The sequence below is a fragment of the Aspergillus candidus genome, assembly GCF_002847045.1.
Source record: "Aspergillus candidus strain CBS 102.13 unplaced genomic scaffold BDW47scaffold_1, whole genome shotgun sequence".
NCBI classification, from domain to species: Eukaryota; Fungi; Ascomycota; class Eurotiomycetes; order Eurotiales; family Aspergillaceae; genus Aspergillus; species Aspergillus candidus.
Genome location: NW_020194006.1, coordinates 727,677 through 741,328, shown reverse-complemented (window position 1 = coordinate 741,328; position 13,652 = coordinate 727,677). Strand labels below are relative to the sequence as shown.

General features: G+C 48.6%; 5 protein-coding genes across 5 annotated transcripts; 2 read left to right on the top strand and 3 right to left on the bottom strand.

Annotated features, from left to right (window-relative positions):
* Nucleotides 1–252: 252 nt before the first annotated feature.
* BDW47DRAFT_121743 (uncharacterized protein) lies at nt 253–716 on the bottom strand (the record flags this gene model as incomplete). Its single annotated transcript, XM_024815695.1, has 3 exons — nt 253–455; nt 504–585; nt 681–716. The coding sequence occupies 3 exons, from the start codon at nt 714–716 to the stop codon at nt 253–255; spliced, it is 321 nt and encodes a 106-aa protein (XP_024676653.1).
* A 2,265-nt stretch (nt 717–2,981) lies between these two features.
* Nucleotides 2,982–4,536, top strand: BDW47DRAFT_97563 (MARVEL domain-containing protein). Its single transcript, XM_024820446.1, has 4 exons — nt 2,982–3,244; nt 3,335–3,601; nt 3,722–3,966; nt 4,024–4,536. Exons 1-3 carry the CDS (start codon nt 3,203–3,205, stop codon nt 3,941–3,943), a joined length of 531 nt encoding a protein of 176 aa, XP_024676652.1. The 5' UTR covers nt 2,982–3,202; the 3' UTR covers nt 3,944–3,966; nt 4,024–4,536.
* Nucleotides 4,537–4,818: 282 nt separating this feature from the next.
* BDW47DRAFT_97553 (terpene synthase family protein) lies at nt 4,819–6,767 on the bottom strand. The gene is made up of 10 exons (XM_024820445.1): nt 6,495–6,767; nt 6,306–6,432; nt 6,221–6,239; nt 6,002–6,169; nt 5,786–5,942; nt 5,645–5,734; nt 5,561–5,594; nt 5,285–5,502; nt 5,059–5,232; nt 4,819–4,985 (listed from the first exon to the last, which is right to left on the bottom strand). Exons 1-9 carry the CDS (start codon nt 6,668–6,670, stop codon nt 5,139–5,141), a joined length of 1,083 nt encoding a protein of 360 aa, XP_024676651.1. The 5' UTR covers nt 6,671–6,767; the 3' UTR covers nt 4,819–4,985; nt 5,059–5,138.
* A 1,211-nt stretch (nt 6,768–7,978) lies between these two features.
* Nucleotides 7,979–9,513, top strand: BDW47DRAFT_114750 (oxygenase MpaB family protein; the record flags this gene model as incomplete). The annotated part of the gene is made up of 3 exons (XM_024814710.1): nt 7,979–8,383; nt 8,435–9,163; nt 9,220–9,513. 3 exons carry the CDS (start codon nt 7,979–7,981, stop codon nt 9,511–9,513), a joined length of 1,428 nt encoding a protein of 475 aa, XP_024676650.1.
* Nucleotides 9,514–12,512: 2,999 nt separating this feature from the next.
* BDW47DRAFT_2784 (uncharacterized protein) lies at nt 12,513–13,333 on the bottom strand. Its single transcript, XM_024818646.1, has 2 exons — nt 12,879–13,333; nt 12,513–12,737 (listed from the first exon to the last, which is right to left on the bottom strand). Exons 1-2 carry the CDS (start codon nt 13,212–13,214, stop codon nt 12,615–12,617), a joined length of 459 nt encoding a protein of 152 aa, XP_024676649.1. The 5' UTR covers nt 13,215–13,333; the 3' UTR covers nt 12,513–12,614.
* Between the last annotated feature and the right edge of the window lie 319 nt (nt 13,334–13,652).

Here is a 13,652-nt window from a genome sequence, read left to right as displayed (position 1 = left end):
CATTCATAATGGTACTTATTGTTATTGAATGTCGTAATGAGAGATCTGGTTTGGTTAAGCTCAAGTACTAAACTGAGAACAGCCATGACAATGTGCTTTTCAACCAAGTCTCTCCTATTTCGTGCTTTAAAACTTCCCCTTAATAATGATCACCAGATACCGCGTCCTAATAGGCTGGCCAAGATCTCATTCCAGTATGATCGAATCAAAGTTCCACCAACATATCAATGGCGGAGAGAGGAATGGTCAGGCTTAAGCAGTGCCTTTCTCTTGGCCTCCCTTGGTCTTCTTAGAAGGAGCCCCGGGGGTGCCATTGTCTTTTCCAGACTTGCGCTTGCTGGGGGTACTAGGCTTGGGAGAGGTAGCGGCATCGTCATTGGCAGCACCATTCTGTTCCTCTACTTGCTTTCTAAGCTTGTCGATCTGCTGCTGGACAGCACGCACGGAGCATTCTCCTGGAATATTAGCGGGGGTGTTTTTGCACCGACTGTGACAGAGTGTACCGGGTCCCATGTATTCAGACAGCTCTTTGTAGTCCAGCTTCAGCTTGAGATTTTTGAGTTGGCTCAAGACGCCAAGGAAGAGCTGTCAGGAGGTAGTTAGCGATGTATGAACGCGCTTTGGAGTAAGCGACGTTTGAATATCGATGACAGGCCGGTAGCTATGTTATCGGTACGCACCTTGGCGTTGGTGTCTCCGTTCCAAGTCATAGGCATGATGATGGTGTGTGGTGTTTAGATAAATGGAAATGGAGAATTTTGGCAATAAGTTGGATTTTGGTATGTGAGTGGGCTACCTTCGAAAGTACCAGATCATGAGAAGGTCAAGTGGAAAGATTCAAGATGATGGAAAAGATCTGTTCGAAAGGTAAACATGGATTTTATGGATTCTCGGCGACACCGTGGGGTCTCGGCGTGCACGATAACAGAGTAATACTTTTCACTGTCTGTGCAGCTGGCACTTCAGTTCACAGTTGTATGTTTACCATTTGCGTATGTGAAAGGATGATCAATCCATGCCTGTAATAAGCACAAATATTCCTCACTGAGAAGCGACGATCAATCTACTCAATGATCGCTTTCGAGGGATATTCTTGCATATTATGAACAAGATGGAGGTGGCTGATAGATATCTTATCTGGAGATATTGACCAGAAGAATCTATGCTCACTATAAGTGAATATTCCATAGATAATTATTTGTCTGAGAACTAACCTGAATACATTGCTCCTAGAAGGAACATAGTTCGTGGGAAGTGTTCCTCAGTCTTCTCTCAGTCCCCCCTTCGCTTGGAAAAATTCAAAAGTTTGATACAACATGATAACTGTCAACACCATGCGTCACTTTGGTGGTTTTTCTTTTGGCATAAGAAGTCGGTAGTATGTCCACTTGAGACGGGAGAACAGTGACTATCATTTTACTAAACGATAATAAAACCCCGAACCACCTGGAATCACACCTTGGATTCCCAGGATATCGCCGTTGTTGGAGGTAGCGAGATGGAAGACACGTTGGTGTTTAAATTGAGATTGGCACACCGGGAAAAGAAATGGATGTGAGAAAAGACACTATGAATCGATGTACCAAGGTTAGCATGTATCCGCCTGTCCCTCTCCTATATGCGCGACAATGTCAAGCTGGGCGTTCTATTGGTGGTTGATCTCTGCTACATGCCCACAGGTGTGAATTACTGACAATATCAAATACAAAACACTTATATCCAGATACACCGTGATTGATAGTGTGATGTACTACAAGTTTTTAATATAATTCGATCCTGTTCCCGGCTCAGACACAATCCGGACCTTGACGTATTGAGTTTAGATAGGGATGCAAAGCCCGGCTGAACCATCTTATAATTTGAGCATTAAGGTGTTCAATACTCGGTGCTGCTGGCACTGAAATCGATATCATGGAAGTATTTCTCTCTTGTGTCTGAGGCTCAGAGGCCAACTACTATAAAAAGTGAGATCCAGGCTTTATATGATCGTCCAGATGATCGTGTAATCGTGGTAGACACTTTGGTCATGGTCAATGTCGCATTGAGTCATTTTTGCAAGTCAAGTTCATGGATGTTTTCATGTGTCGTAGAAAGAATTGGTCTAGCCTAGATAAGACGTTGAGCCCAGAGAAAAATAGAGTTATTCGCGTCAGAGAACCCGTCGAATACAAATTGACCTGGGAATCAAGAGGATTGGCGGAGTCATCAGTAACCCACTTGTGGGTTGAAAAATCAAGGTAGTAATGTGCCTTGACCTTTCTCTTTTCATCCATCAAGACGCTCTCATTGACAAGTATATCGAGTCTTATGTACCCACCAGGAAGTCTGGTCGCCCAACTGAGGGGCTAAATCTAGGGTCGACGAGGGACAAGAGCCATCCGACACCTGAGACAAGTGGATACTTGCATACGTTCAATGATTAAGTGGTCTGAACCTCTCGAGATGTAAACCATTCAAGTTTGAGGCGATCCATGGTCGAGAATGAGATGTCGATCCAACGAAAAGCGGGGACGCTGCAGGGCTGCCGTTGCAATGAACGCGGTTGTTGGCTCCTGGTGACGGCATCAGTGTTTCAAGCCGGATCGAGGCGGAAGCGCTCGGTGGGTAGGACTCAATGGGACGGATAGAGCAGGGGAATAGGCAATGCTGTGTCCGTTGGTAAAATATTTGAATCCTAGGTACAGGTGGATGCAGGTACAGATTCTCGCTATCTCGGCCACCAGTGATATTGGAATGAGCCTAGTATCAGTTCTACTTATCCAGCGATCGACGATAAGGATTTGGCGGTTATTCAATATTCAGAAAAAAAGGGATTAGAACACTAGCAGTAATTCTAGCCAAGCCCGTGTCATTCTGCAGACTCGAAAGATTCTGGGTCGACTGCAGGAGTGGTGGGCTCTTGTGCGGGTGGTGAGTGGTGATCTCACGAGTCCCGCACCGACGCATGACGTAGCAAATCAACTACCCACTTCAACACCATCCGTCATCATCGGGCTCCGGCCATTCCGTGCTTCAAATATACCTCCATTCGCCTATCCTTTTCTTTCGCCGGCTTATAATTCCGGTCTTTCTCTCTTCCTCCTTCTTAATTCCTATCGTTGGTGATCTATCCCCTTGACAGCAACAGCTCCTGGTTTACCACCCCTTGTTAGCCCACGACACACAAGTCTATCGTTACAGCAAACCCGCTGAATAATTCACCATGGGTATGAGAGGGATTCAGCTCGGCCTGCGGCTGTGGCAGGTATGCTTCTATCCGCGATCATGGATCTCTGCGAAACCACATATCGCGACATAACGGGGTGAGGAATGATCGAAGACTAACACGGTGCAGTTCATTTGGACCTTGCTCGTCATGGCCCTCATTGGTAACATGCTGAACGAATCCTTCGCGGGAGACCCCGCGACGGTCAACTACTGCATGTTCGTGTCGGCGTGGTCGATGTTCACGCTATTCTACCTGGTCCCGGCGTCATTCAATCTTGACTGGGCTTTGTCGCCTATCCTCATGGTCGCGATTGATTTGCTCAACGCGCTCTTCTTCCTTACAGCGGGTATTGCATTGGCATCTCGGCTGGAAGCTCACAGCTGCAGCAACGAAGTGCGTTCTTTCTTACTCCCTATACTCTTGACATCCGACCCGGGCGGGAAAAGAGAGCAGATCGTCTTCAGATCTCTAGACCCACACAGACCCACTTGCTAACTATTGTCGATCATATAGGAATACACCCTCCACAACGAGATCACCAATGGCTCCTACAGCCGTCAGAAGCGCTGCCGTGAGGCCCAGGCCTCTACTGCATTCCTGTGGTTCGCATGGGCTGGATATACTGCCTCCTTCATCATGTCGTTCCTCATGGCCCGTCGGTCCAACGTCAACATGCGCGGCCGCACTGGCCCTGCCCGCGGCAGCGTTGGCCGCCCCAGCATGGCCCAGGTGTAAATTTGGTATCGTCCAGATAAATTGTGAGTTTGGTGCTGCAGCTTTGAAGGGGGACCAATTGAACTAATAAAACTCGTAAGGCTCAGAATATAGCACAATTCCTCCTGCACAGAGATTCTGAGAACAGGAATGCAGAATGCACCTAGTGGATAGCGTTGCAAGAAGAGTTACGATACCAAGTTTAATTAATCGTGTTCGGCGTCACGGTTGGGGATCATATGCACTCCCCTCCTTAATATTTACGCCTATTGTTTGGGGTTTATGCCAAGTATAATAGCCAACCCTCTCGGTGGCTTATTGGGTCTTATTGGATAATTAATAATTTTGATGTGGGAGTTTAGGAGGTAGCCTGGTTTGGGCGTCAAAATACACATGGGATGATGGTGTCGACAAGGTTCGACAGGGAAGGGATAGGTGGTCAATGGATGAGTTGTGATCTGTTTTTTTTTCTTTTGCTGAATCACGTTGAACATTGTGTAATACTAGGTAAATCGAGGAGGTTCGCGATCTTTGCTTGTTCTGTGATCTGTCATATCACAAAGCCCGAATATATTTGCCTGAGGTATTGATTGAAAAGTGCAACTAAGGACTAGAATCTACTACTTCCTACAAATTATGGGAGGCCCGATAAAATGGTCAATAGAAAAATGATATCGGTGACTACAAAGGATTGCGAATAGTTGCAAGATTACTGAAACAAGAAGCGCTAAAATAACCATTCATGGGGGAAATCACCACAAGTCAGCTGACGTGTCGGCCAATTGCATGGTTCACAATTTCCCAAGCATAAATAGTGCTGTCCCTGGTCACTGATCTGTTTGTCTAATGCAGGACAGAATCTTCTTCCCCTATACAACATTCTGACTACCAGCCTCCCTTCTTCACCTAATCGTCATTCCCTCACGTTCTATATGATGCTTGCTTCAAATGTCAGCTCCAACTCCTTTGTTACTGCAGGTAAACTTCGAATCTTCACAAACGGCCCTGTGTCTTAAACGATTCCGTTCGATAATGAGTAGCAGTGTGCTACAACCAATCTAAGGTGGGTTCTGGTTACAATGACAGAAATGATTTACACTACTATAATACTCTTGACTCATGAACAGCATAAATAGCATTTACAAAAACTATGAAATGGTTATATGTACCAACACCCTACTCTATATACAGCCCACCCGTGTGTGCCTCACAGGTCTCATTTGAAATCAGCCATTTGGGGCCGCACCGTCACCATCCACGTCTTGCGGACTGCCTCGTTTGCCTTTCCAAAATATCTTCCAGAACGGAAACTGTGCCAAAATTAGCTCCAACATGGCTGAAACCAACGATCGACTATCTTACCTCCAGTTCAAATTGGCCTTGACGACATTGACAACTCCGAGGATGTACTCCTGGACTTCGTAATCGATTTCCTCACCCCAGCTCGGTAATTCTGCCAGGGCAAGGTACCAATCACGATAGCGAGAGACAAGCATGTTACCAACGTGGTTGAACGCCTTCTGTGCCGACATGCCAGAGCTCCGGCATGTGGCTACCATGTTATGGTTGACACCCTCTTTCTGCGATTTTGTCAGTATTGAAGCCAGAAACTCATTATGAATGGTGCTCAAGACATACCTCTTCCTTGCAGTACGAGAGGATATCGTTTTGCCTGTGATCCGTGAGAAGTTGTTCATCTGATGGAGGGGCTGAGGTACTGACAGCAACACCAGATCAATTCCGATCCGTTCAATTTCCTTGATACTCCTCGCCTCGAATACACAGTCTGGAAGGTTCAACTTGTGGGCATACCTGGGGAAATTGTCAGCAATTTCCACCCATTCAGGTCATTTCTCAACATACTCCACTAGAGCAAAGAGAGGCGAGACTCCGGCAGACTGCCTTCTCATGGCAAGCATCTCTTCCAGCGAAGGGGACTTTCCGGTGGAACAAGCACGGACTTGCTCAACGCTTCCATTGCAGTAGTCGGTCATTGTCTTTGCGAATCTGCGTCGGACCCCTGCTCCTGATCAGCTTGCATTCAAGACGACTTTTGGTAGAAGTGGGATCAACGCCTACCTGCAGGAGAGGATGCTGCGATGCGGTCCCATACTGAGTTATGCACCCGGACGAGGGAATCCTCTTCATAGTGTGACTGTCCCTTGTCCTCTGCCATCCCTGCCAGCAATCTGTCCACCAACTCTTGAGCACGCTCCGGGTCATCTTTCAGGCCCCCATTGTCAAATTCTTCGGCATATTGTTAGCAAAGGCGTATGCACTCGATCAGATTATACATACGATCATCAAATGGGAAAACCTGCATATAGAAGTCAACGTTAGCACACCAAAACCTTAACCATCACGTTGCAACAACGGCACGTACCCAGTTACCCCAGTCAACCACTGTTCGGAGCTCTTCTGGTGATGCGTGGGGGACTGCAATGGAGCAGAAATAGGCAAAGTCTGTCTTCTTCAAGACCCTTTCGGTTCGTTCGTCAAAAGAGCACACACTAATGGACATGAAAGTTAGTTATGTCCTGCGACAGCTATGGTCTGGTGTACAGAAGCTTACTTGCAGATCCAGGTCTCACTTTCCCGTCTCATAATTTCATAATGTGGGTTGACTTTCGGGGCTCCAGACAGAAAGAGCACAAACATGTCTGGAAGGTGCACAGGAATAGAGGTATTTTGGCGTCCCAATTTTGTACGAGGCCGGACCATCGGCTGAACAAGTTGAGTGATTGCCATGATTGACTGGTATGTGTAAAATTAAAAGGCACTGGCGGTCTTTGGACAAAACTCGAGCGGTTAAGAAGAGAGCGAAGTTTGGTTTGAAAGACTTATGTCTGATGATGTCTCAAACTTCGAACGATTGGATACGACCTTTTATAATATTTCTACACCTATTCAGCCCCCGGCCTGATCTTGGGGCTTGGTGTGCGATTACATCGTCATCCATATCTAGATACTTCTCGGTCGTCTTCGGTGATACAGCGTGACCCACGACAATACCGGATTGATAAACTAGATCAATCTTTTTGTCTTGGTTTTTTGAGCGGCTGAAAAAAAGATCGGGCAATTCGAAAAACGCCACAGCATTGGTCATCGTCAGGTCGGACAATTTTCAACATAATATGCACCGGATGAGCACACGAGGTTTGCATATCTCCCCATTGTCAAGTTGCGTCATGACGGCTGTGGCGCAGGGGCTGAATCTTGTGAACTATTGATATTCATTCGGTTCAATGAGGAAGGTGACTACGAAAATCCCTTCCCTGAGCCACGCGGACGCCCCATATACACGGATGTCAAGTGGGGCCGAAAATGACCAGTATGTGCTGCCTTGAGATCCTAGCGTGAGATCTAGGGCGTCCCGAGATCTCGCTTCAGCTCGCATAACTAGTACTCATCGCGTGGATTTCTTGGCTGGTTCCTCCGAGGAGAGAAAAGTGGACGCGCTTAGCGCAGTGATGTGAGACTGATCCACGCCTGCAAGCCGAAGATCGATTCCAACCCCACCTTGCATCAGGAAACATCGAAGGAATCGCTCTCCAGTTTCCCAAGTGAAAGATCTACGGGTCTGTGCAAACCCTCACTAGCTTGCTGTGATGATGTATCGATCTACCGCATATTGCCAACCTCTCCCGAACATCCCCGCAACCATTGGTCATTTAATCAAAATAGTAAATGCCTTTGGTAGCATGTGGCGCGGAAAGTTTGGGATGCAGCCTCGGAAATCCGGCAGTGCATCCGTACAGAGTCATTGTCCAGCTAGTGCCATCCGATTTGAGAAATCAGGGTGAGCTGAAAATGAGGTCAGGGCAAAGAATTTGCAAATCCCGGGTGAACAAGGATGTCTGATAATCTGTTGGATGGATTGGAGGCCCTAAGTCCCTCGTATCGCCGAGAGATGGCATGTCTTGTTCTCTTGAGTCAGAAGTATATAATGGGAGTCATGGCCGCAGGTGGCCTTATCTGATCATGTTCGAAGTTCCTTGAAAAACGACAGTTCAGTGGTCATTTCACCTACTTCAGTCTTACTACGGCGTTTGAAACATGGAGGCTGTTCCATACCATCCACAAACAGGGGAGAAGATCAGTGCCTGGGGGTACTCATTTACCTGGAGCGATGACCACCTCCCGAGGAAGGAAACTGAGCCGCTGCGTCAGCAACATGATACGCTGGGAGCTGAGGCGCTGAAGAGGCTCCAAACCATACAAGCATCCTTCATGGAAGACAGCAAGGCTAAGGGAATCCCCCCTTCGCCTGTTGATCTCTACGCCCTTCTCCGGGATCACCGCCAGAACGATGATGTCCTCTCCCAGTTCTGGGAGGAGACGCATACAGTTCCTGACTGGGTGGACTGGGAGCAGCTTGCGCGTGCGCAGAAATTCTTCTACCGATATGCCATAGCAAACATTGTTGGGTTCGCGTTACAAGGATTTGTCGCGGAAAATTCGGTAAAGATTCCTCCCTGGTGTGGTCTCGAAATAGCACTAACCCTGGAACAGGCCTCGCCAGGCGTTGTCGAGGTACTCGTGCGAACCGGTGGCTTCTCGACGAGGGCCCTCCTAGGACGCCTGTTGGAGACATTCCAATGGCTGATTCAGGTCACGAAGGATCTAGCGGCGATTCAGCCCGGAGGCGAAGGGCATGTCGCAACGATCCGTGTGAGGCTGCTCCACTCTTCGGTTCGCCAACGGATTCTCAAACTGTGTCAGACCCGGCCCAATTACTTCGACACAGAGCAGTTTGGCATTCCAATCAATACGCTAGACTCGGTCCACTCCATTAGCACGTTCAGCTGCAATCAGCTGTGGCTCCAACTTCCCAAGTTCGGTATCCAACCCTCCGAACAGGAATGCGAGGATTATGTTGCTCTGTTTCGATATCTAGCTTATGTGATTGGCACACCCACATCCTATTTCGAAACCTCTGCGCAGGCAAAGCTCGTGATGGAGAGTCTCCTCGTGCATGAGCTGCGCACGACGGAAACGTCCCGCGTGGTGCTCTACAACTTCATGGAGTGTGTGGGGAACCTGCCCCATCCATTCCATGTGTCCAAGCAGTTCATCGAGGCAGGAAGCCGGTGGATCAACGGTGATGAGCACTGTGACTCACTCAACCTGGGCAAACCATGGGTGCTCTACTACCTCGTGTTCCTGGGCCACTGCATCCTTGTTACGGGGCTTGCATGGGCGCAGCGTCTAATCCCGGGAGTTGACGAAGCGATGATCAAGGTAAGGGATCATTCACCCTGCATATGCCAGCAGCGGCAAGGACTAATTGGCCGCAGTTCTTCCGGTGGGCCATGTATCAAGGCGTGGTGCTACGCAAATCACGCACGCGATTCAATTTTCAATACGTTCCGCAGATGGGCAAATGCACGGGGCGAGAGAAACACACTGCCGACGCGGGCGATCTCGGGGGGCATAAGCCGTTATCACTCCGGTGGCCTGACTTATCTGTCGTCACCAACATGGGATATTTCGAGATGGTGCTGCTATTCGTGACGATTGGTACGGGGGTTGCCCTAGCTTGGGGGCTGTGTGGGGCGTTGATAGCCTTGAAGGCAAGGCTGGCGGCCTAACCATGCCGAACAAGCACAACGGTTTTTGAACCGGTGGGGCAGGAATGACGAGGTTTACGAGGACTTAGATAGCATATACACCACTAAAGCATGCACCATTATCACTTTTGCCACCCAGTAGTGTAGTCCCTTGATGAGGCTCCTCCTCGCCAAGAAACCTACTGATCGCCTGCAATCAGTCGAACAGCCGTTCGTTGATCATATGTCGGTCGCTCAAACAGTCACAAACCGGTTCTCGACTCCTAACCCTTGTACCTCAGCCCTTGCCTCGCGACTAGGATGACATTAGCATCGCGCCTAGATTTCCATTTACGACGCACCTAATTTTCCAATAAGAAACGGTACCTACATATACAGTCACACCGGCAGTTGCGCCGATCCCACCTGGTCTACAGCATAGTGTACTATAGTATATGATAGCAAGGATAGGTCAGGATAGCAAACCTCCACCAGCCACTATCAACCACCAAGTCCATGCCCATCACACATATCGTCGATTCTCACTGGGCAGCCTTAGGCCGACCGCCCGTATTGTACGAAGGACAAGGGCAGGATATCACACCCGGCTGATCCGCCCATCACGGGCTAAATAAGTGGTTAAGCGAGGTTTTGGAACGGATAGTTTGCTACTATCTGCCTCCCTGCCTATATACTAACTTGATCAGGATAAAGGCTGGCATACCCTACCTAGTTGATGGGCGATATTGTTTAGAACTGTTTATCTCGTGGGTGCGGGGTATATCACACTGATTTACCATGCTTAGGTTATTTCTGCTAGTTTCTATATAAATTTAACTAGTTAGTCCATTACTTATTTAGGTAATAATAAAGTCCTCCAAACAAAGCCATTTATTTTCAAGAAGTAGCCAGTGAATGGATTTCCATTTTCATTTTTTCCAGGCCGGCTATTGTAAGGCAAGTAAGTAAGTATCAGGCTGCAGCAAGGCGGAGTCACCTGAGTGAGAATGAGGCTGCTTACATGCCTCAGGTGAGTAAGTATGAGTAATTGTGTATATGTATGTGTGGAGACAAATAGATTAGTATGTGATTTCGTGATTTCAGGGTTTCATCATTATGCATGCATTGTTGGTAGGATTGTGATGTTTGTTGGATTTTTAAATATAGGTACATATTAGATGATGGGCTTTTGGGGGTGCACGTCAGCCTTGTAAGGGGTGTTACCTATCTAGGTAGTAGGGGTGATAGCCCAGGCCTGGATCGTTTGTGGCTGTTGTAGAGGTGCTGATGCTGGATGGTGTGAGTCAGGGGTATAGCTGTCATTGTGGTTATGGGGTGGGTTGTCTTGTTGGATTGAGTCTTGGGGTCAGAAGTAGGGATACATGCTCGCGTATATTGTGATGGCGAGTCGAAAGGACTGGTATCAGCTGTGCGCCCCGTAAGATTAGGAATCAAGAGAATTTGCAGGCTTTTAGATATGTGTCACAGTTGTTGATATGTAGTCTTTGACAGGAGGACTGTTCCAACTATTGAGCATTACTTTGGGTAAGTACTCTCAGAGGAAAGGACATATCGTTATAGTCACCCCACCATGATGATAACTTCGTGGATAGGTTATCTGGGCTCTAGATTAGAAAACCCCGTTCCGTTTGGTCCTTACCTGCGGGTACTGGTCCTATTCGTCTTCTGTCCTTTGAACCTGGCTACGCTGGAACGAAGTCTATGCCGCATAGTGTAGACCTACAATGACACCTGGGGTGGAAAGTCAAGTAGACCTGTCGGTGGCTCCTTGCGACTTCTCGACTCTCGATATTCAAACCGTGGTCGATACAGACATACCGAAATTCTCCTTTCCCTGTACATCTGCATTGGCCACCGCGGTACGTAGTACTCCTGTTGAACTTGACTAATAGAGGCCAGATACAACAAACACGCGACAAACAGCTCAAAGATGTGCCCAGCCGTCTAGCATCGCGATGCCACTCCAAGTGACACGGAGTCGGAACCAAAGTCTCAAGGCTGAAACCAAATCCAGGCACACATCCCTCTTCGAGCTGCAAGACTTCCAGATCGGATAGACCGATTGTTTGCGAGGATCTCTTGACTTCATGACAGATCCACCCAAACGATGCAGAACAGATCGTCTGGCATCTTCATCTGTTTTCACTATTCGGGGTGATTGCCCACAGACACCGGCATTTTTACATGTGCGTTTATAACGCGCTGCGTCGGGGGAGACCACTCGGACGCTGCTGTCATCTGTTCACTTCACCCCCCAGAAAGGAAATATGATACCGCATTAGACCACGTATATCCTGGGATACCGGTACCAGAGCATTTTTCTGCTATCCACTTGGAGACATGATCGTCTTGATTTGACCGGACGACAAGATATAGCTCCCACGTCCCAGGCGCCATACCGCGACTGCCCCCCGAGATCAATAAGAAATATGGAAATTGATGCAATTTCAGGTATAATGGATCGTGAGCGAGCGAATGGCCTGCAGCCTCAGACATTCAAGACCTTCCATTCAATCAGAGTGGCGGATCGGATCCTTCGCGAAGCCCACCAGCTATGGGAGTTTGTGACGTGGGAATCAGGTGGGGAAGACTCGATCAAGCGGTCATCGATCACGCCGATATCGACTGACGCGGCGCGGTTTACGCAGGCGCAGACGATCAGTCAGGGGTGGTGAAGGGTGAGTTGGAGGCAGATCTGCTGAAGCATTCGCGGCGGAAGGGGTCCGGTCTTCTGTGCGCAAGTACATGGGCCTCTCCGCATGGAAGGCAACTCGAAAGGCGCTGGCGATGTCTGGGGTGCGATTGACCTGGTGGTCGAGACTGATTTCCCTGATATTCAGTGCAGGTGTTTTATCAACTCTTAGGCGGGCACGGTCTATAAAATCCCCCGTGAGTAGGTGGCTCCTGAAGACTACCTGACGCGTTCCTACGTGGACATGAAAGAGGACTTTGACAAGGGGCACGTGGCGAGTGGAAGCTTCAGGGCTGCGTTTTTCTAGACGATATCCTGCCGCACATAAAGGAAGTACCTAGATCGCATCATTTTCAACCGAAGGGTTGTCGAGAAGCAGCGGTCCAGTGGTGGTCAGAGTATCGAGTGGCCCAACGCGTCTTGCCGCAGTTCATCGTTCCCTACTCGGGGGTAGGAGTCGAACATTTTTCATCGGAGATTGCAAGTCTGACCATCTCAAGTCTTCCAATGTCGGCTGACAGATGATCCAATTTTCCATACGGATAGTCCAAAGGTATGCATATCCTGGGCGCAAGGACACCCTTACACGTGTCCAGGCAGGTCATGCGTACAACCTCATGGAAACCGGCATACTCCTTTGTGGGTCTGACGCCGTCCACAGGTCTAGATGAGACTAATGAGATTCTATGAACATATCATACCAAGCGATCCTCCAACGTCCAGCAATTGATAGTCTTTGATCGATACTACTGCAGCGTGCTCCAGGCCGCCCAAAAAGAAAAAGGGCAGGCGGAGACAGTGTATTAAATTCTCCAGCGACCTCGTCGAGGTCTATCGCCGGCCGAAGAGTTTCATCTACATTTATGGGGTTGGGTACCCCGAGAGCAGCGTGTGGAGGATGAGCGCCTGTGAATGCTCGGGCATTTCCACCGACGGCCCGGATCACAGTTATGCTGTCATCGAGCCCGGACGGAGACTGCTTAACATCCAACTTAAGAGATATGCAGATGGAGGTCTCTGCAATCTGCATGATGGTATCATAGCTCCACAGATCCCGCCGTGTTTGGACTTCCTTTGCGACTAGGGTTGCTCCAGGTCTTCCCTCCAACGGCCGTTTCAAGATCCTCCTTTTTGCATCGACCGATCTCTTAGATCCCGACAGACAATCTACGCACCCTCTTCATGTTGCCTCGACGATCCTGCCAAGATTCCCAAGCTCCAGTATCCAGCAGGCAGTGGTATATACTGCGATCCAGGGGGGCATTTGGATGGGAGTCTGTTCCCATACGGTAAAGGAGCTCTGTGAGATGCGATTCGATAATGGGGCTGAGATAGATGATGTATCTGTTGAATACAGGCTGAATACAAATCAAGGAGTTTGGGCGGTCGTCAGGCCCGATAAATACAGTGGAAGTGTTGGGAGACTGGAGGAGATTGAAGGTGTAGAGGATATAGTCAGAGTCACGTT